The 23,713-nt window shown below is 37.7% G+C and overlaps 1 protein-coding gene across 1 annotated transcript; it reads left to right on the top strand.

Moving 5' to 3' along the window:
* The first annotated feature begins 436 nt into the window (after window positions 1–436).
* On the top strand, window positions 437–6,737 carry LOC122025537. The gene is made up of 4 exons (XM_042584350.1): window positions 437–882; window positions 3,883–4,314; window positions 4,414–4,711; window positions 6,083–6,737. Exons 1-4 carry the CDS (start codon window positions 472–474, stop codon window positions 6,223–6,225), a joined length of 1,284 nt encoding a protein of 427 aa, XP_042440284.1. The 5' UTR covers window positions 437–471; the 3' UTR covers window positions 6,226–6,737.
* Window positions 6,738–23,713: the final 16,976 nt, after the last annotated feature.

Raw genomic sequence — 23,713 nt, 5'->3', positions numbered from 1 at the left:
ATTTTCTCGGACAGGGACTCTTCTGGGGGCGTGACAATAGTAAATTAATTATGTTCATTTTAGGTATAAATAATTAAATAGAATGTACGTCTCCGTAAAAAATTAATTCCTTATTTTATTTTAGTATTTCTGGCACTAAATCCTTGTGTTTATACCTACAAGTTGTTGGTTTATTTTTAATATAAAATCTTTCCAACCGTCAACTGCCACGTGTTTGTGCTGGCTTGTAATAATTAATTTTCGTAGACACGTTTCCCCAGAATCACTCATCGAATCAACAACGACCGAAGTCACGACACCAAGCTGGCGCACGTCGTGTCCTCGTCGTTGCCCGTCCACATCGGAAGCGCCTTCGTGTCCCATTTCGTGTCATCTTCTTTTTGGCGTGTTGGCAACCTTTTAAAGCCGCCCACCCTCCCCCTCTCTCTCCCTCGACGCCGCCTTCTTTCTGCTTTCGAGCTGATCCCGGCCATGGACGCCGGAGCAGTTGAGGCGCCTCTCGTGGCCGCAACGGACGGGTGCGAGGAGAAGGATCTCGACTCCGCGCTCCGCTGTCTCGAGGGCTTCCTCGCCCTGCTCGGCTTCCCCGATTCCTCCTCCCGCGCTCGCCTCGCCTCCTCCTGGGCCGCCTTCTTCCTCCTAGGCATCGTCGTTCCCTCCACCTCCATCCTCCTCTCCCATTTCTCCCGCTCCGCCTGCGACGAATACAAAGTCCAGCAGTTCGAGCTATGCGTCCTCCTATCCCAGGTATCGCTCGCCGCCGTCTCACTTGCTTGCATCTCAAGGAACCTTCTCAAGTACGGGATCCGGCGGTTCCTGTTCGTGGATCAGCACCACGGACATGTAGAGAGGTTCCAGAAGGAGTATGTCCGAAAAATCCAGGTTGGGTTGATTGCGATTCCGCATTTGGTTTTTAGATCGATCATTTCCTTTTTATCTTCGTCTTTCCTTTAGAGCATATCAAACGACGATGAATTGTTTCTTATTGTTCAAGATTTTTCGATTAGCATGGCAAAACAATCATTGAAACTTGGAGCTTTTGGACCAATGATGAGATGGATGGAAATAAACTATCTCGGTTTTTTGCTTTTGCTTAAGGGGAAATTGAACCAATTGTTATGAAAATTAATTATGTTTTTTTTGTCTTTTCCTTGGACTTGGTTGCTTATTATTATTATTAGCGATTGTGCACATGTGAGCTAGACCAGGTGGGGCTCCGCCAAAGCTATATGTGACTCCGTCCTTGGTTATATGTGACTCCGTCCTTGATTGCATGTGTAATATAATACATGAACGCATGCAAGTAACGGGCTCTCCTTCATAAAAAATTAATTTAATTCTTTATATCAAATATTAAACTAATAAGAAAAATATTACACTTAATCTTAGCCAAAAAATCACCTATAAATTGAGTAAGGGTGCACCACATCGATGTAATAGTGCAATGCTAGGGTGTTGCTCCTGTAACGACTCTTCTTTATAAAAAATTAATTTAATGTCATACTTAATCTTAGCCAAAAAGTCGAGAAAAGTATGCTTTCTAATATTGTTGGTGTATGCTTTCTAATATCGTTGGTGTAAGATATTTATAGAAGCTTTTCTGCTCGCAGTATTGTCAATTCTAAGATGTGGGACTAAAGAGAACTCTAGATTTTTAATTGATTAATGAGAAAAATTCTCAATAATATGCCATGAGTCTCAAATTCTAGATCCTTGATTGATTAATGAGAAAAATTCTTAATAAGCTGAATCTCGAATTTTAGATCCTTGATTGTTACATTTGTGGAAATTACTAATAAACCTTAAATTTTTTTTCGGTGTGAAAAGAAAAAGGACATTAATGTAATTTTATTATAGGTTTGACCAAAATTAATTAATAAAGGGGTAGCATCTAAGAGCAATTATAGTTCAGGAATACCAAAACATTGTTGGTTGCTTGGATACTTTTGGTGAGAAGTGGCAATTCTATTTCCATTGATGAATTGTAAGCTTCCTTCCCAAATAGAATAACATGGATATGAATCCAATCTCTTGGTTAACCATAGTCTGCACACCACACAGCTGTCATACTAATTCGAACACCTTACACTGGCAGAAAGCATTCTAGATTTAGCTCTCTTACCACTAGGTCAACTGTTGGTGAAAACATAATCTATTTGGTTTAAAAGGATGAATATCAAATATTTAATTACTGATTCTATAGTAATAAAATATGATTTATTATCTATCAATATTCTAAAAGTTATATATTTAATTTAATAATATAATATTCATTGATATTAAATAATAGAAATGATAATCATAATATGAAATCACTGATAATATAACTAATCTAATTAATTGATTATACTAATTAATTATATTGTCATTATGTTATTTAATGAACATAATCTATATCTATGTTATAATTCAATATCATTTGTTCACTTTTATATCAATTTATTTTTTTTCTTTTTAAAATTATTTTTCTCAGTGATTGCGGTTTTATTGACCCTGCTAATTAGATAATGCTGATGCTTAGATTTTTTTCATCCAATCCCAATACAGTCTCGATTTTGAAAACCATGCATTTTCCCACTATTTTGTTTTCTATGCATCATGCTATTAATTGATAGTGGACTAGCAGTGTACAGAACAAGTGATATGTGCACCCTTTTTACGTGTTGATTATCTAGCAGTTTTATTATGCGGTTAAGGCATTTGTGCAAGCTACAAATACAATTAATTGCCTTCTAGATTGTTGAATGTGTTATTCTTCCTCTCTAGAGCAAACCATTTTTTTTATATCAAGTATTGTAATTTATTTTAACAAAATTATGTGACAAAGTACAATGATTACAGTTATCAACAATGTGCAATATGTTTCTAGACCATAAGCTCTTCACTGGATCCATATATATGTTTGAATGTTTAAATTCTGATTTTTTATAGCACAACCAAGATTGAGATCTTATATAACACAACCAAAAGCAACAGGCATAATAAAACCCTGTTGTATTGAGTTTTCCTGCTTACCTAAATTAAACTCAGTCAGATATTATGACCTCAACTTACCACCTCCATGTTTTGTTTTGAGCTAGAACAAAACATGATTAACAAAAAGAATGCCCTTGGGCAAGGTCTGTGCCACTGGAAAATTTTTTATTGGAACTTTTCATGATGCAATGGAGGAAAGTTCTTTAGGGAGGCCAGAAATGCCATCAGAAGTTCAGAAATTGTCCTATTGTTTAGAGATTAAAATAACATATTCACAAGAATCCAATTCAAAGGCATAAGTTCAGAATTTGTTCTTTGTTTAGGGACATGGAATATTAGGATGGAGACCATAATCTAAATTACATTCGGAGTTCTTCCCTTGCTTAGAGCTTAGAATATATAACTTAACTATTCTTTGTTAATTTCCATTTTTTTAGGAAGTTCATTTATGAAGAGCCACCATCTCAATAAGGCCAACTTCAAATAATTCATATGATTATCTTTGATAAAAGATTGTACAACTCAAGCACAACTTGTAATTTATATTTTTCATACTTCCTTTTTTCAACAGTTTCTTTCTACCCAAAACAAGGAACAACTCATACAGTCGTCTAGTTTCCATTCATGTACTAGCTTATATTTTCATTTTTCGTAGGGGTGGTGTTTCTTTTCCATTTTTTCCCTATAAGGTTTGGTATTTCTTAGATTGAGTGAACATTTGGAAGAGTAGCATACCATGAACTTCCACATAGTAGTGTGACTCTTTTCTTTCCTGATCTTGTTTACTTGGATTTCAGAATTGATTTTTTTTTTTCTATTTTTTAGATTTTTAGTATTTTGTCTCAACAATGAAAATTTGACCTTCTATTGATGTTGCTGAGAATTTTATTGTGTATCAAATTGCAGGAGTTCTTCCATTTGCTACTTCGGTGGATATTGCCATGCTTCATTGTAATGGCTGCTCGTGAAACTGTCCACTTTGTGTACACCTTCCATGAGTCTGCTTGGAGATCCATTGCAATTTTGGTGGCTTCAATGTTGTCATGGGTTTACTTAACAATCATTCTTTTATCAGCTTGTATGTTATTCAATCTTGTCTGTAATTTGCAAATTATTCACTTTGAAGACTTTGGAAAATTTTTAGAAAGAGATGTAGAAACTTATCTGTGTTTGGAGGAACATATGCGCTTACGGTTTTATCTTTCAAAAATCAGTCATAGGTTCCGCATATTCCTCCTTTTGCTTTTCTTGGCTGTCACAGTGAGTCAATTTGTCACCCTTTTTCAGACCACTGGATATAGTGGAAATATTAATTTCACCAATGCTGGAAGCTTAGCCGTAAGTATAAAGTTCTATCACATTCATGTACTAGTTCTGAGTTTCCCGGCAAAAACGTCTCTAGAATATGAAAAATAATCAGTGATTTCATGTTAACAGGTCTCTTCAGTTGTTCAAGTAGTTGTTGTTGTTCTCTGTTTGAACGCAGCTTCTAAAATTTCTCATAGGGCTCAGGGCATTGCATCCTTAGCAAGTAGATGGCATGCCTATGCTACATGCTGTCCTTCTGGGTCTCAAATGAGGACTGCAAATAGCTCAAGCAATATTGAGTTTGTTGTGGCAAGTTCCTTTCTAAAAGATTATTCTGAAAGTGATTTGGAGTCGCTAGAAAATGTGACAATACATAGCAATTCTCAGTTAGCTTCTCTTACCTCATATCACAAGCGGCAAGCCCTTGGTATGTAACATGTACTTACACTTTTTAAGTTATTTTTTATGTATAAGTTGATTTTTTTGCTTCGATTGGCCATGTGTCATCTCATATATGACAGTCTATATTCTTTATGAAATTAGTAGTAATCTAACTTAATTAGGCTTAAACCAACATTTTATATCGCTGCAAATACAGGCTGAAAAGTGCAACCGTGGTTTGATTGATATGCTAGCATTCACTCATAAGAAACTGATCAAGGGGCTTGCCTTACTTTAGAACATAAGTGCTTTCTTGACACTGTTTAGTCTCCTTATATGATTTTAAACCTTTCTCTTTTATCAGAATCAATTGAGCATGCATACAGTGAAACAAATTGGAGCTACCAATTTGGTTCTGCCTTTGTGTTATTGATTGCAGTTTTTCCACATTTAGGTTGCTAATATGCTTAGTTTGTGAAATGACTCAAAGGCATCACAATGACATGAGCATATAAACTAAGCACGGATGGAAGATTTCAAAGACTCTTAATCTTGTTCTATGGTGGCATAATTGTTAGCATTCTCAAGTATTATATGTTTAGTTTGATATTCTATTTAGAATGAACTATGCTGCTTGACCACCACTCTCTCCCTTCAAAGCTGGATTCTAGGAGTCCTTACTTATCCTCTGGGAATCATGGATATGAAAGAGTCTCATCACATACATGAAGTATGAGAGATAAGCATTAAAGCTACTGAACTGTTTAAAAAATCTCAGTTGATATGTTACAGCTTAAAGGTTCTAAAAATATATGAATGATTTAAATAGGTTGCCACAATCAGAAAATGAATATCCCACAAAGTTATGCAACAAATGAATAACTACTCTATCAGATGCTAGGACTGATAAATTCTGCAAATTCCTTTACCTTTTCCTGAGATCAACATTTTCCCTTCTACCTACTTGTTCTGAGTGCCCTAATTGGATTTGTTTTTGATCCTCTCGCTATAAAAAATAGCACCTCATGAATGCTAAAACTTTCTGAAACATGTTTAAGTGTAGGTTTTCCCCTATATTTTCCTCCATCAATGGATTTTTTAGGTTTATCCAGTTGATATTTACTTTTGATAGTTCTGAACACTTTTTGGCAAGTGCTATTAGTTTAGTCTATCAGATTGTTTCAACTGAATAATGTAATTGAAAGGGTTGCATATTATCTAACGATAAATATGTTACGGAACGGCTTTTCTAGTTGGATTGTCTATATTACTTTTGTGTATATATTGTTTTTATGTCGATCGCCATGAGGTTCTTCTGTATACAGTTCGTTTACCAAAATTGGTCATAAAACATTGCCTTTAGAATGCCATTGATATTTGGTCTTCTACTTATGCTTCTTTCTTATCATTCTTACAGTTATTTATCTTCAGTCCAACCCTGGTGGCATTACAATTTTTGGTTGGACGGTTGACCGAACCTTGGTGAATACTATTTTCTTCCTTGAACTAACGCTCGTGCTTTTCGTGCTTGGCAAAACTATAGTCTTTCCTTCCTTGTGACCCTTGAGAAAGAGCTCAGAACTCCTTGATTGGTCTCTTTCTACGCATCCTTGAGAAACACTCCCAAGGCCTAAGCGGGTGTGAATGAAGTCCATGACGAATGTTGGCTAAGCTTTTTCTGAGTTCGAGTTGAGCCACAAATCATACAGAAGAAGATGGCCCACAGAAATCAAAAATGTTGAGTCTCTTTGTCCCACAAGCTCAAGTTATGCTTTTCAAGTATTGTTCTTTCTGTGGAGATGAGTCCATATTACTTTCGCTTAAGATGTGGCGCACAAAACATCTGCTCATTTGCATTGTTCGATAGAGGGGTAGATAAAACACTTGGTTCAGAGGGACTATTTCTTTCTAACATCTTCTGTGTATAATTATAGTGGTGGTGATCCGGAGCCGCAAGATAAACAGGTAAAGAAATCTATCAGTGGGTTGTAATTATCACATGTAACATTATTTACTTTTGTTTATGTGTTGACATATCTAATTAACCTTCATAAATTTCTTTAAGAATTTAATGATCTCTCTTTGCTACTGGTTTAAACTTGCAACCACTTATATATTTAATCCTTCCTCTTGTTTATTTGGGTAAGTAAGATAGCATGGATAGCAAGAAGGATGATGCAACGGGTCTGTCTTCCATTTAATCCCTTGCATAGAAGATAGTTTATAGATCTTTTTAAATTCTGAAATATCCGCTAACTTCTCTGCCGATCCTGGATAAGGGATCTTTAGCAACAAGGCCATATTGTCTAGGGATCCTGCCTAAAATCATCGATGAACGAGTCACCGATGAGTTGACATGGATGCTGAATTTCTTGTTGTTCGCTTCGACATCACAAAGAATTGTAGGGAGACCCATCGGAGCATGGGGGAGAATACTAGAAAGAGAGTTAGAATAAAGGATGCGTGTGGATGTACCTGTCTACAGGAGCAAACAACCTTTTATAGAATGATAGCTATGCCCTCATGTTCTCCATATGTTCCCAAATCTTTGTTAGTGTTATCCATGTTTCCTGAAATAAGTAGCTACGTTGCCCATCTCTTCCGGACTAAACGGTTACATTTTTCACATTCTCTAGGGGGATAACAACTATGTTGTTCGTACTTTTCTCGAACCACAGTTTATCGTTCGGAGTTGATGATGATTTGGAGTTGGGAATGGCATGGAGTCGGGAATGGCTCGGAGGCAGTGTTCGTAACTTTCGTGAGCCACAACTTATCATTCAGAGTTGATGACGATTCGGAGTCGGGAATGGCGCGGAGCCAGGAGTGACTTGGAGTCCGGACGATATGAAGTCAGGGTAACACAAAGCTGGGAATAGCCTGGAATCGAGAATGGTGTAGAGCCAGGAGCGGCATGGAGTCAGGAGTGGCCTTCTATGGATTTTAACCACCACCCACAAGACAATTGACTTCTCCTTAACCACGTGGCATCCTCTGATTACTCTCTGTTTCACCAATCTCCCCTTCAAGTCTAGTCGAAGGAGATGAGAGTCCGACTGACTGAACTATGATGTAGTTGGATATTGTGGGTCTTGTCTTCCTAGCTGTATCGATCATGTGGTAAATCCCAGGAGTGCTTTAGATGACATTTGTGCATTAAATGTAGTCGCGCCTATTAAATGCATGTCATGTGCAATCTGTCTCTATCTATGAGTTTGGAGTACGCCATCATGTCTTCGAGGTTGCGTCTCATTAAAGTGATGTAACCATCTATAGAGAAATCGAAGCGTCATCCAAATCGCAATGATTACTAGAATTTGGTTTAATCCATGTGTACGATCAAACGGTCGAAAATCCATCCCGCCCTTAGGGTGGTTGAGATCCAATGATTATATCCGAGTGAATGAAAGTATATTAGGTCAAGGAGAGATGCCCTAACGTTTATCATGCGATCTTTACTTCTGCGAGCATTACTTTCATCTTCTTCATCTCCAAGTGATCTGCGTCCAACTCTTATGTAAGTGTATGCTCATTTGTCTCTACCTTCTACTTTGATCATTTGTTGATCTTGGTGACTTTTTAGTCTCCGATTTCAATTTGATATCTGTTATCATTTCTTTGTGTCATGTCTATCGATGGCCACAGAGTCATCTTCTGCTCCTTAGTATAGATCCATCGAGTCTAATGTCACTCGTGGTAAATTGGATCGAATAAGGACAATGTATAAGATCCCTGTCGTATAGTAGTTCCGAACAGTACGACCATCCTGAACATCCACCTCTCGATTTTGTGACATTCTTCTGGATCCATTTGTTGAGTGTGCTACGCTTTCCCATTCCTGCTCTCTTCTCTGAAGTGACACAGTATTTCCGCATTCACTTTTCTCAACTTGGTCCAAATGCTTTTTGAATCCTCACCGACGTGGTCATTCTCTTTCGACTATATCGAATCACCCTATCTCCTCAAGTCTTCCATTTAGCAAAAGAAAATGGAAGACAGGGTATTCTTCTTTTCCTCCAGAGTTGGGCTTAATCTTTTGAAAAACTTTCTGTCCACCCGAGGCCCATGTCTTGGCCTACTCAGTGTCAAATCAAGTTACCTGCAACTCCTGCTTTGAGAAATTATCACTTAGAGTGGGACTATTTTGCTACATCTCAGAAGCTACAGGATATGAAGTTCAATAGCAACTTGCTACTTGAGGAGGGGTTACTTCACAAATTCGGGCTGAGTCTCATCCTAATCCCTCTCAAATCTTTATTCGGTAAGACCTGCCACCTTCGCAAGTTTTGCTATCTAACTAAAGATGTATTGATTCTTCCAGCCATCACCATGATGAAGACTTCATGAACAAAGTGGTGAAGCTGACCGAGCGCGAATTGGAGGCGAGAGGCACGAAGATTGTGGACTTGACTATAGATAAGGCAATGCTTGAGAAGAGAACACCACTTGGCCCTACCTTGACTATGACAGAGGCTACTCTCGATCCGCTACTATGGAACCAACTCCACCAAGGGAGTCGAGGCCACCCCTAGCCCCAATCTGTAGCTGCAGAACCAACTCACTTTGGGGAATCAGGGATGCCCCTGAGAATAACAAGGAAGAGACGTTGTTCGTCAAGGACCCCCGTTGGCCCATCTTCACCACCTCAAGTTCAAATCTTGACTTCGCCGGTTAAGTCGGGGAATCATCAAGAGGAGGCCAACACTTCATGCCCGCATGCCCCATCCTCACCCCTCAGGACCAAGGCTTCGCCTTCCGCCACTAAGTCAGGGGGCCTCCGTATCAAGGCCAGCTCATCACACCCTCATCTGGGCCTAGGTTTCTAGGAGTGTCCTCTTCTTAAGGTGGGCGAAGACCCGTCTAAGCTGCCTCAGAAGCACCCCTAGAAGAAGAAGTTCCCAGAGAGTACATGCTGAATCTTATGTTTTATGATCCAATGGCGACAACGTGGATGGACACCCAAGAGGCAGCTGAAAACCTATCTTTCAAGAAATTAGCTAATGAGATTGTGCTAGATGGAACCGACCACATGGCTAAGTTGGTGACGTTTTTCCAACAATTCCCTAAGTTTTAGCAAGGTCGCCGGATAATGTGGACTCGAGTAGCTGAGTTGGAGGCCCAACTAGCCGGGGCTCCCTTCGATCATGGGCTTACCTTGGCACAAGGGGAGGTATGCTTAGCACAGGTGGAGATTAACCGACTAAGAACCTAAGAGCTTACTTTGCCTCAGCGTAGGCAGAGATCACCCGACTGAGGGGGTATTAGTAGACCAGATGGTGAAGAAACTCCAGGTGAGGTACGACCTAGACACGGTAAAGAGGGAGGGGAATTCCTCAAAGTCGAGATTAAGAAACTGAAGTCGGGGAGGAAGAAATAGCGGAAGGAGATAAGAAAGTTGAAGGCTATGGTAGAAGCACAATAAGAGTGATGGCGATGGCCAAGGAGGAGGCAAAAGTAACCAAGGTCGAGTTAGAAGTAAGCAAAACTAAGTTTGGGACTTTAAAGGTTGAGCTAAGATCCATCCAAGACGAGGCGAAAGAATTCAATTCCATGGATGAGACTTGCTAGGACGAGTTGGAGTTTGCTCGGGCAGAGGTGGAGGCGGCTACAACTGAAGCCGAAGTCGTGGAAGCCTCCAAGTTAGAGCTGCTGGTGGCACTGGAGGCCCAAAGAAGCCAACTAAAGAACAAAGTGGTGGAACTCCAAGAGTATCAAGCTGGGGAGGGTAAACACAAGGAGATCAAGAAGAAAGAATTCATGTGCTCGCATGAATTTTACGATTTGATAGGCACCCAACAAGTCAAAATGGTCCAGTACGGCATGGAAAGTGCAATGAAACAACTAGTAGAGAATGATAGTCTACCCACCGACGTACCGCTACCCACGATCTGCTTATTAAAAATCATTGACAGCATCCCAGAGGAAGAAATGACTGACTTAGATTAAATTTTTTTTTGTTGATCCTTGTGATAGCTAGACCTTTTGTAATTAGTTTCCTAGTGGAATGAAGAATCAATTTGTATTATTGTTATCCCATCTAACTTCTTTTACAACTTCTCGAGGAGAGGTCCACTTGCTGCCGATAGGGAAGCTTTGAGAAATAGAGATCTCGCCTAGGACTCAGTAGAGAAACTCCATGCCTGTCATGAGGCCAATCTGGGCCCCAACTCAAATGAGGGGGAGAGGTTGATGGTGAACCTTGGATATCAATCCCAACTATGTCTGAGTCGGAGGATGTGACCTTAGAAACAAATATCTACTAATGAAGACATGATATGTGCTCTCCCCTTATATGAAGGAGAGGTTGATATTATTGAGCCTTGAATCTTGACTCTGACTATATCTGAGTCAAGGGAGTTTGAGCCCTAAAAAGGACATTATCAATGGAGATATGGTATGCACTCGACCCTTGTACTAAGGGGAGGTTAATAATGTCGACCCTTGGATCTCGACCTTGACTATGTCCAAATCGAGATAGTTTTAGGACTGTAAATAAACCAAGCATTTATAAACAAGCTTGATGTTCGACTTAATAAGAGATTATCTATGTTGGTTCAATATACACAAGATTAACTAAACAAATATCTCGTTAAACTAAACAAACAAGCTTAAACACATATGTGTTCAGTTCGTTAATATTTGTGAATAATGTGAAAGTCCCGATAGCGGCCGGCTAGAGGGGGGAGAATAGCCATGCAATCAAAAATGAACCTTCCTCGTTCTTTATAGCATAATTAAATCAAACACTTGCACAAACAACGTAAATAAACTAAAAGGAATAGACACAACGAATTACTTAGTTACAACTGGGGAGTTTGTTAATCCAAGAAAGATAAAAGCTCAGTAAACTCTCATTCAGACGGAGAAATCTCTTATAGCAGTTGACGCACTCAATTACAACTCAGAACTCAAGATGGATCAATCACAAGTGTTGTATTCTATTTCCTAGGTCCAGGGGTCATTTTATAACCCTTGGAAAATCTTATCTTGGGTTGAAGGCTCCTTCCATAGGGCTGGAAGGCACCTCCAGCAAGGTGCCAGTGGATAAGAGTTTATCCACCGCTAGCAGTAAAAATCTGCCTGGTTGAAGGCGCCTTCCATAGGGTTGGAAGGTGCCTTCGTACTGTTCATAGAAGGTGCCTCCCAGCCATGGAAGGCGCCTTCCACAGAAGGTGCGGAGGCGCCTTCCACAGAAGGCACGGAGACGCCTTCAACTTCCTTTGAAGGCGCCTTCAGTAGCGCTTACAGTCACGTTATGCTCTTTTGTCGCTTCGATCGCCTGGGTGGTTTCGACCAACCGGAATAGATCTCACCTGAACCCTTTTTCCGACCTTCTCCTCAAGCAAGCTTCTGCTTTGACTTCTCTTCCCTCAGACCGCCATGCACGTCCTTTTCGCTAGCTACGTCTTCCGCTCAACTTTCTGTGCTCCTAAGCTCCTGCACACTTAGACACAGGGTTAAACACCAATAGGACCTAACTTGACTTGGTTGATCACATCAAAACTACCATAGAGTACCAACAATCTCCCCCTTTTTAATGTAATCAAACACAAGTTAAGTTAGGGTAATTAAAAAAAATTTCTAATTTTTACAAGTAAAAAAACATTGCAAATAATAAAATTTGCTAGAAAAATTTTAAAAAAATTTCTAAGTAAAATATGCTAGAAATTTATTTTTTTTAACTAGACCTGTTCTTCAAGTAAAAAAATGTCAAGTAAAAAATTTCAAGTTAAAAAATTTACAAGTACCCTCTAGTCTAAACCCTCTAGACTTGTTTCTTCCCTACTCCCCCTTTTGATCACATTCAAAATGAGGTTCATTTAAAAGTCTAAGAGTAAAAAATAATAAAATTAGAGAAAAAAATTTCTAACTGTTTAAAAAGATAAGACTTAATTAAAAAAATAATAAATTATTTTTTTAACTGAAAATTAAGGTATTTTTATAACTTATAAATGCTTAACAGTTAGTTAATTAAATACTTATTTCAATAATTGACTTCCAGGTTGTAGCGAGACACTAGACCTTCTTGGATATTGGAACAACAACCATTTTCTAGACAAAGTCTCTTAAAGAAATTTAATATTTAATTTACTCTAAAAGTTATAATTTAAAGACATTCAATCCAAATATGATTTTGAAACCTAATATAGGTCCCTTCCTACTCGGGTAATTAAAAATTTCTTAGGTATATATTTCTGTGAAATTTTCCTAATTTGGCCCTTATGGTATTTAAGGTACCAATTCAATCCACTATATTTTCTAATATATTGAATATTTAAGCATGCACGATTTTTTAAAATTTTTAATTTATTTTTCAAGCTTTCATTTTTCATTTTTTATTGTATCATAGTTTTCTAATCGACAAGATTTAGCTAGAGTTGACTTTAATTCTTTAACTTCTTTTTCTAATTTACAACAATTCTTTATTAATAATTTAACAAACTAAAATAATTTGTTAGGAGGAAGAGACCGTACTTGACTTACCTTGTTGATCCCAAGATCCGAAACTCCCCCTGAAGTACTTCACTCCCCCTTCATCTATGCTTTCGATGCTCATTTTGGACGAGCTTGCTTTGTCTCCTTCTTCTTGGTGACTTGCCACAAGCACAAGTCTGGCGATGACTTCAATTTCTGATTCGAATGACGTTTCTTCCCACGTTGCCTTCATATTCTTGTATTTGTTCACTTGGGTCGGCTTCTTGTTCTTACTCTTGTCATTGTCCTTCAATTTAGGGTAGTTATCTTTCACATGTCCTTCTTCATAGCAGTGGTAGCATCTTATCCTTCTTTTTCTACCCTACACTTGATTAAATCTTGTAGTTTTAAATAACTTTTTAAATTTATGTACCATCAGTGTTATTTCATTATCGTCGAGAGAAGATTCTGGATCTTGTTTATCCGCCTTTGCTTTTAAGGCAATGTTACGCTCCTTCTTCGGACATGTACATCTCGTTTCATGGACTTCAAAAGTTGAAAATAATTCTTCTAAAGTAGTTGAATCTAGATTCTTAGATATATAATAAGCATCTATTAATGATTCACATTCAGTATTTCTAGGGAATGCATTGAGAGCGTACCTTAGCGAATCTCGATTACTTATATTTTCTTCGAGATTCGTGAGTCCAGTGATGAGCTCCTTGATCCTTGAGTGAAGGTGTGCAATGGTTTCTCCTTCTTCTAGTTTGATGTTGCTGATATGGTTTATGAGCAGATCTCGTCTCATGAGTTTCACCTCAGAGGTTCGTTCATGTAATTCTAGGAATTTCTCCTAGAGCTCCTTTGCAGAGTTGTAGCCTACGATCCGGTTGACTTCTGGTGGCGGTAAGACACTTAACAGATGGAATTTTGCTTTGCCATTTGCCACAAAATCGACCTGCTCCTTTTTGGTCCAATGGTATTTTTCTTTGCCTTCGGGTGCTACAAAATCAAATTCCATTATTAAAAGGAAATTGAAATCAGTTTTGAAAAATACCTCCATCTTCTTCTTCCAGTTGGTGAAATTCCCCTCGAACTTCGGTGGGTAGATGCTTTATTCAGCTATCTCGTGTGCTTCGTTCGGTGGTTAGTCCTCCTGAAACGAACTTGGCTCTGATATAACTTGAAGGTCTTGGTAATGGCCGGCTAGAGGGGGGAGAATAGCACTGCAATCAAAAACGATCCTTCCTTATTCTTTATATCATAATTAAATAGAACACTTGCATAAACAACATAAATAAACTAAAAGGAAGAGACACAATGAATTACTTGATTACAACCGGGAGGTTGTTAATCCAAGAAAGATAAAATCTCAGTAAACTCTCCTTCAGGCGGAGAAGCCTCTTATAGCAGTTGATGCACTCAATTACAACTCAGAACTCAAGATGAATTAATCACAAGTGTTGTATTCTATTTCCTAGGTCCAGGGGTCATTTTATAGCCCCTGGAAAATCTTATCCTGGGCTAGAAGGCGCCTTCCATAGGGCTGGAAGGCGCCTCCAACAAGGCGCTAGTGGATAAGAGTTTATCCACCGCCAACGATAAAAACCTACCTGGTTAAAGGTGCCTTCCATAGGGCTAGAAGGTGCCTTTGTACTATTCATAGAGGGCGTCTTCCACAGAAGGCGCGCAGGCGCCTTCAACTTCCTTTGAAGGCGCCTCCAGCAGCACTTACAGTCACGTTATACTTTTTTGCCGCTCCGATCGCCTGGGTGATTTTGGCCAACCGGAATAGGGCTCACCCGTACCCTTTTTCCGTCCTTCTCCTCGAGCAGGCTTTCCCTCCTGCTTCTCGTCCCTAGGACCACCGCGCGCATCCTTCTCGTCCACCGGTGTACTCTTCCCAGCACCTCATCCCTCAGACGCACCGAGTCAAACGACTCTCTCCCGTGCTGTCTTTCTCGCTAGCCGCGTCTTCCGCTCGACTTCTTGTGCTCCTAAACTTCTGCACACTTAGACACATGGTTAAACACCAACAGGACCTAACCTGACTTGGTTGATCACATCAAAACTACTACGGGGTACCAACACAATGTTCGTGAACAACGTTCATGACTAATGTTCATGAACCATATTCATTAATAAAACTCTTTTCAATATGATAAATAAATAATAAAATAAAATAAAATAAATAAATAAATTTGAATTATCAAGCTTAATAACCAATCAAATAATCTTGAATTGAGAGCTCGATAATATTTAAACGAACCAAACTTGAACCAAGCTCAAGCCAAGCTCGAACCAAGCTCAAGCCAAGTTCGAACCAAGCTCAAGCCAAGCTTGAATTGAGAACTCGATAACATTTAAACAAACTAATTTCAAGTCAAGCTTCAAACATGCTCAAGCTCATAAAAAATAAACCAAGTCAATTTTGAACAAGTATTTCAAAAGATTGGTTCATTTTAAGTTCGGTTTGACTTGGCTCGGTTACCTTATCATACAAGCTTGAACACCTCAAAGCTCGGCTTGGCTCAACTCGACTCGTTTATAGCCCTAGATAGTTTGGGCTCTTAAAAGGATATTGGTGACACGATATGGGTTTAACCCTTGTATGAAGCAGAGGTTGATGTCGTGCCCTAGATTTGACCCTGACTATGTCTGAGTTGGGGGAGTTTGAGTGTTGAAAAGGACATTGGCAATACGATATGTGCTCGACCCTTGTACGAAAAAGAGGTTGATATTATACCCTAGATCTCCTTGACTATGTCCAATTCAAGGGAGTTTGAGCCATGAAAAAATATTAGCAATACGATATGTATTTGATCCTTGTACAAAGGGAAGGTTGATTGTTGACCTTCCAAGTGTACGGAAATATCGCAAGTAATATAAAAGATTATCGTATCCACAGGGTCTGGAATAAGCACTAGGAATATCTCAACGTGAATTAGCTAAACAACAATTCAATGAGTTAACAAGTACAAAGTAAATCTACCAAAGGTAAAGATGTAAATGAAAGGATAGGAAACAAGAATAAGGGCAATGATAAGGGATATTCTAGGAGTTTTGGTTTCTTTGTAAGGTTATTCAATGTAAATGATCTACCCAAATCTCATTCCTCAATTGCCCATCATTTGTAGAAGGTTGTCAGTTCTCTCTTGCAATAGACAACCGACCTAGGATTGAAATCTACACCTAGATTGATCAATTAGGAATGAACCTATGTTGTCTTTACACGGGCTTGCCTGTCACGTGCGCCCCTTATAATCAACATAAGAATTCATCTCTCATCAAACTCATCTAGATATAAAGATTAATGCACAAATCTATCCTACCCCCTTGAATAACCTAATTTCTCCTTCAAGATAATTCCTCAATTGTCCATCATTTGTAGAAGGTTGTCAGTTCTCTCTTGCAATAGACAACCGACCTAGGATTGAAATCTACACCTAGATTGATCAATTAGGAATGAACCTATGTTGTCCTTACACGGGCTTGCCTGTCACGTGCGTCCCTTATAATTAACATAAGAATTCATCTCTCATCAAACTCATCTAGATATAAAGATTAATGCACAAATCTATCCTACCCCCTTGAATAACCTAATTTCTCCTTCAAGATAATCCCTCAAACGTCCTTACACGGGCATGTTCCAGTCATGAAGATCCCTCGGAAAATCGAATGAGGAATTACCTCTACAAGATCCACAAGATATCCAAACCCTCAATCAAGCATGGTAATTAGGCACAATTACAACATTCCACACAAGATCAAATAGATACAAAACATGACAAAATCATAGAAATGGGAAATTGGCATATCCACAAGAGTTTTACATCAAGATATCCTTACAAATACTCCCTCCATCCTAGAACAAAAGATCTACTCCATAAATCGAATAAAGAATCCGAAATAAAGAAGTATTACAAACATTCTTGATCCCCTAAATTCAAGAAAGAGAGAAAGAAAACTTATCTACGAAGAATAACGGTCTTCGGATCCAATCCCATGATCTTGGAGTCGAATCGGTGAAGATCCTCCCTAGAATCGCTAGAAAATCCCTCCAAGATGAAAGGAAATCACCCAAATCTCGCTTTCTCCCAAAGGAGAGAAGATCCCCTTTCAATTCATGAAGGAAGCCTTATATAGAGGGAAGGTTTAGGCGCCACACGACCCCGTGGCACGACTGTGTGAGGTTCACACGGCCAGAACCACTCTCCTCTTTGCCAACCTTACACGGCTGTGTGTGAGACACGGCCGTGTCAAGCATCTAACATGACCCTCCTGCACGGCCGTGTAGATCTACACGGCCTAAGCTGCCTCTGCCTCTGGAAACCTGGCACGACCGTGTGGTGCATACGACCGACACTCTCTTGCCCACTGGAAAACTCACACGGTCGTGTGGTATACACGACCGAGGCTTCTCTGGTCTCTGGAAAACTTACATGGCCGTGTGGTGTACACGGCCTAGGCTTCATTGGGTTTCAAAACTTGGCACGACCATGTGAGGTTCACACAGCCAAGCCATCTCCCTTCTCTGCTACAGCTACACTGCCTCTCATCTCTACATGGCCTGGGCAACCCCCCATGGTAGGGTCGTGTGTGGTTCAGGTAAGGTGTCTTCTTCCATTGCTTCGTTCGCAGATTTGGCCTTGAACATGCATTCTTCACCAAATTCGACTCCTGTGTACAGAAAATGCACAAAAGCATATCTCCGAACAAAAAGAGTAAATATGCTAAAAGGAAAGCTGGAAGTACAAAAATACGTAGACAAAGCATGTGCAAAATATTGGTGCAGTTAGCACTAACGATTTAACCCAGGTTTTGATGAATGACAAATAGGTTAAGTTAGTTTTGTTGTTGTCTGACACTTTGATCGAGTGTGCAGGAGAAGTCCAGACAGGTCGACGGGCTGATCGGATGTCTGGCACGAAGTCCAGCTAGGTCGACGGGCTGATCGGATAGCTGGCGAGAAGTCCAAGCGGGTCGACGGGCTGACCAGACGCTTGGCAAGAAGTCCAGCTAGGTCGACGGGCTGACCGGATAGCTGGCGAGAAGTCTAGACGGGTCGAAGGGCTGACCGGACGTCTGGCAGGTAAGTAAGGTAAGTCACTGGAGGGGAGTGACTGCGAGGACGCGTTCCCGGGAAGGGAACATTAGGCGTCGATCCGGCTTAGATCCATTTCAGATGTCTAAGTCGAGATCGTGGATAGATTCCGGTCTCGGAAAGACGGAATCTAAGTCATAATCCTTTTTTGCTAATTCATACTCACTTTGCTTTTGCTAACAATCTGTGTTGCAGGGTAAATTTGCCTCCGGACTAACGTTTGTCTTGCAGGGACGGATTCTGCGAGAAAACAGGGTCCGGGCGCCCGGAAGGGATCCGGGCGCCCGGGAGGCAAACTTCATCCAAACTCGCGCGTCGCCACGTGGAGCATCTCGGTTTGAGCAGCTACGTCACATTCCAGGCGCCCGGAAGGAATCCAGGCGCCCGGAGCAACATATAAAAGAAGCCCCAGGCAGGAGCTTCAAATCAACCTTTCACATCTGAGAACTCTGAGATTACTCGCTCTGCTGCTCTGCGCTCCAACGACGCTCACAAAGCTCCGACGACACGTTCCCGCTCTTTTAAATTCCTTGTCCGTCGGTACAACTTTGTTTTTCTTTTCATTAGCATCTTTTTGTACTTAAATTGTAATTATCCGAATTGCTAGTGAATTGTCCAACGAAAGTACTCAAGGAGTACGGGCCTTCGAGTAGGAGTCGTCACAGGCTCCGAACGAAGTAAAAAAACCCTGTGTCTACTTTACTTTTCCGCTGCGCTTATACTCGATATTTTTGAATCGATATTCACCCCCCCTCTATCGAATCTAACGGTCCTACAAGTGGTATCAGAGCAGGTACCGCTCTGATTTGGTGCAACCACCAATCAGACTGGAGGTGAAATTTTTTTTCTCTTTTTATTCCGGTCTTCAGTTTTACACTTAAATCCAAATTGGTTTATCATTTTTTTAATATTTTTTGTTGCAATTAAATCTAAATTGGTGCAACACCAATCTAGATTTTTCTACTATTTTTTTCTACCCATACTACTAATCCAAGACCAAGTCTTGGGATATTTTTTGGTTATTTACTTGTGCACAGGATGTCTCAACAAGAAGGCTTCAGCACAGTACGACCTCCACTCTTCAACGGGGACGATTTTCCGTACTGGAAGAAGCGCATGGAGGTTTACCTCAAAACAGACTTCGACCAGTGGATGAGCGTTACGAGACCCTACAAAATTCCAGCAGACACCTCAGGGAATATACTGGATCCTGAAGACTGGACAGCAGATTTGAAGAAAAAGGCGTCAACAGAAAATAAAGCGATCAACACTCTACAGTGCAGACTAACAAGAGAAGAACTGAACAGAGTCGGTCCACATAAAAACGCTAAAGAGCTGTGGGACAAATTGATCGAGCTACATGAGGGAACAAGCGACGCCAAGGTAACAAAACGAGACCTGCTTTTAAATAAAATTTTTAATATAAAAATGTAGGAAGGTGAAACGGCGAATCAGCTTCACGCGAGGATCAAGGACATTCTCAACGGGCTTCATGCGATAGGCCACTAGATGGAAAATAGAGACTTAATAAGGTACGCATTAAATGCTTTTCCACGTAATAGTTTGTGGGCATCAATTGTAGATGCCTACAAAATTTCTAAAAATCTTTCAAAGTTAAAATTAGACGAGCTCTTTTGTGAATTAGAATTACATGAACAAACTAATGTTGGAGCCGAGAAAGGTATAGCTTTATTTGCAGGTTCCTCCAAAGAAAAGAAGAGTAAGCCTGAATATGAAGAAGATTCCGACCAAGACTCCGAAGACGAAGAACACCTGGTGAACTTGGTAAGAAAAATGTTCACCAGGAGAAAAAGGAGCTTCAGCAAAAAGGACCTTCAAAAGATTAGTTCTCCCTCAGAACAAAAGAACGTGACCTGATACGGCTGCAACAAAAAGGGACACTACAAGAACGAATGCCCAAAACTGAAGTTCGACAAACCGAAGCCAAACAAAAAGAAGGCCCTCAAAGCAACGTGGGACGACTCCTCGGACGAATCAGAGGAAGAAGAGCAGAAACATCAGAGCCACCTCGCACTGATGGCTCGCGAAGCTGAAACAGAAGACGAGTCGGAAGATGAAGACGGGTCTGAACCCGAAACAAGCCACGAGTCCGTACTCGTTTCCGAAGGCCCGAATGAGGTATATTTTAATTTAAACAAAATTTTTTTTAGAATTATTTCCTGTTTAAATAGTAAATTAATTAAACTAGAAAATGAAAACAAATCACTTCTTGAGGAAAATCAAAACCTCAAGGAACAAAAAGAAAATACAAATCCAACTCAAGATCTAACACTTGAGGAGGAGAATTTATCATTAAAAAATGAGATTAATAATTTAAAAGAAATATTAGAAAAATTCTCAACAAGATCAAAAAATCTAGACTTAATCCTAAATAATCAAAAAGCATGCTATAATAAAACCGGACTAGGATATAAGTCGAATTCAAATAAAACCTTCAAATCATTAATAACCCAATACAAATCAACCAATCTAGCTTGGGTTCCGAAAGCGTGCTTAACCACGCAAATAGGATTTAATCAATATTATATACCTAAAGAAAAAATACATTATATAAAATCAAATAAACCAAACCAAAATCCAAAATACAAACCTAAATCAAAATTTAAACACTTTAAAAATCAACAAAATTATCACCAAGTTAACCATAACTATAAAAGGAATCGACACAAACCTAAAACCAAAATTTAAATTAATGGCCAATAATTCAGGGGGAGGCTCCAGAATAGCTGGCACCTCCAAAACTAACTTACCCGACAGGGTAACCCAAAATTAACTAACCCGGCAGGGTAATTAGGATTAGTTAAAAAGAGACCAAGTTTAACTTGAATCATGGTACTGGTAAAGTTTTTGGATGATAGTACGTTAGGGAAACTTGGGCATCACATGTCTAGAAAGATATGGTTTCGATCTGGTGCATTTGGCCAAGTGGAACTGACCGAAGCTACCCTTAAATGAATCCTAACCAGTTAGACCAAGATTTAGTACTAAGCTCCGTGGATAGGACTATTCGGAAAACCTCGAAAGGTTGGTTACTACTAATGACGTCCATGTGACTCACCAAGTTTAGAAGTTTATCCGAAAAATGCCTATTTGTGGAGACCAAAGCTAAATCTAAATCTAACACAAGTTAAACCAAAACTCCATAATTAAAAATCCAATTTCATCTCGCAAAATCATAGGATTCCCTAATTGATAATATAAATCGGGTGAGATGAATAAGACTAAAATTTTAATTTTAAATTTAAAAATTAATTTCAAAATTTTAATTTTAAACTTAAAAATTAATTTCAAAATTTTAATTTTAAACTTAAAAATTAATTTCAAATTTTTAATTTTAAAACTTCAAAATTAATTTCAAAAATTTAATTTAAAACTTCAAAATTAATTTCAAAATTTTAATTTTAAACTTAAAAATTAATTTCAAAATTTTAATTTTAAACTTAAAAATTAATTTCAAAATTTTAATTTTAAACTTCAAAATTAATTTCAAAATTTTAATTTTAAACTTAAAAATTAATTTCAAAATTTTAATTTTAAACTTAAAAATTAATTTCAAAATTTTAATTTTAAAACTTAAAAATTAATTTCAAAATTTTAATTTTAAACTTCAAAATTAATTTCAAAATTTTAATTTTAAACTTAAAAATTAATTTCAAAATTTTAATTTTAAACTTAAAAATTAATTTCAAAATTTTAATTTTAAACTTAAAAATTAATTTCAAAATTTTAATTTTAAACTTAAAAAATTAATTTCAAAATTAATTTCAAAATTTTAATTTTAAACTTAAAAATTAATTTCAAAATTTTAATTTTAAACTTAAAAATTAATTTCAAAATTTTAATTTTAAACTTAAAAATTAATTTCAAAATTTTAATTTTAAACTTCAAAATTAATTTCAAAATTTTAATTTTAAACTTCAAAATTAATTTCAAAATCTTAATTTTAAACTTAAAAATTAATTTCAAAATTTTAATTTTAAACTTAAAAATTAATTTCAAAATTTTAATTTTAAACTTTAGAATTAATTTCAAAATTTTAATTTTAAACTTAAAAATTAATTTCAAAATTCTAATTTAAAATTTAAAAATTAATTTCAAAATTTTAATTTTCAAACTTAAAAAAAAATTAATTTCAAAATTCTAACTTTAAACTTAAATATTAACTTTAATTTTAAACTTAAAAAATTAATTTTAATTTTAAAACTTAAAAGTTAATTTCAAAACTTTAATTTTAAACTTAAAAAATTAATTTCAAAATTTTAAAACTTAACTTAAATAGTGTCTGCTCAAAAATAAAAAGACTAACGTTAAACCCACTTACTGTAGGAAACCAAGTGGATTTTGGACAGTGGTTGCTCCAAACATATGACTGGAGATCACACCAAGTTCACTTAACTCACTTACAAAAGCTTAGGAACAGTTGCCTTTGGAAACAACGGCAAACTCAAGGTAATTGGTATAGGTAATATTGAATTAAAAATATACTTTATAATTACAAATGTTTTACTTGTTGAAAATTTTAAATATAATCTTCTAAGTATAAGTCAATTGTGTAATACTAGGTATAAGGTTAAATTTCTATCCACAGAGTGTTTAATCAAACATCTAGACAATACTACCATAAGCCTAAAAGGTTTTAGAAAAGACAACATCTATGCCATCAACTTAACCACTTCTCCCATTAAGTGCTATTTAACACAAAAAGAAGAAACTTGGTTATGACATAGAAGGATGTCTCACACCAACTTTAGAAATATAAGTAAACTAAATGGACTTGTGAGAGGCTTACCAAAATTACCTAACTTAGATTCAACCATATGTAATGCTTGTCAACAAGGTAAACAAACTAAATCCACTCACAAACAAACAAATCAGCCACAAACTAACTTAATATTAGAACTTCTACATTTAGATCTTTTTGACTCCCATGGAGTCAAATCTATAAATGGAAACTTATATTGTTTAGTAATTATAGATGATTATTCTAGATTTACTTGGGTAAAATTCTTAAAACATAAAGATGAAACTTTTGAAATCTTTATAAATTTCTGCAAACAAATTGAAAACGAAAAAGATATTAAAATTAAAAGAATTAGGAGTGACAATGGGGGAGAATTTAAAAATCATAATTTTAACAAATTCTGTCTTGAAAATGGCTACCATCACGAATTTTCATGTCCTAAAACCCCCCAACAAAATGGAATTGTAGAAAGAAAAAATAGAACCTTACTAGAAGCCTCTAGAACCATGCTAAATGAATATAACCTACCTAAATATTTCTGGGCAGAAGCTGTTAGCACAGCCTGCTATGTGCAAAATAGAACAACATTAAATAAAAGACATAATAAAACCTTCTTTGAAATATTTTATAACAAACAACCTAACATAAAATATTTTAAAGTATTTGGGTGTCCAGCATTCATCCTAAATACTAGAGAACACTTAGGAAATCAGACATTAATCAGATTAAGTTCATCAGTCAAGTCAAACACTGACTGCTTATAATCA

Source organism: Zingiber officinale, chromosome 9B, assembly GCF_018446385.1.
Source record: "Zingiber officinale cultivar Zhangliang chromosome 9B, Zo_v1.1, whole genome shotgun sequence".
In the NCBI taxonomy this organism is placed as follows: domain Eukaryota; kingdom Viridiplantae; phylum Streptophyta; class Magnoliopsida; order Zingiberales; family Zingiberaceae; genus Zingiber; species Zingiber officinale.
The sequence above is the reverse complement of the archived record's forward strand: the minus strand, read 5'-3'. Positions and strand labels throughout refer to the sequence as shown.

Coding starts and splice junctions, on each gene's coding strand:
- LOC122025537 (XM_042584350.1), top strand. CDS start 472: ATGGACGCCGGAGCAGTTGAGGCGCCTCTCGTGGCCGCAACGGACGGG. Junction 4,315..4,413: donor CCAATGCTGGAAGCTTAGCC/GTAAGTATAAAG, acceptor TCATGTTAACAG/GTCTCTTCAGTTGTTCAAGT. Junction 4,712..6,082: donor TCACAAGCGGCAAGCCCTTG/GTATGTAACATG, acceptor TCATTCTTACAG/TTATTTATCTTCAGTCCAAC.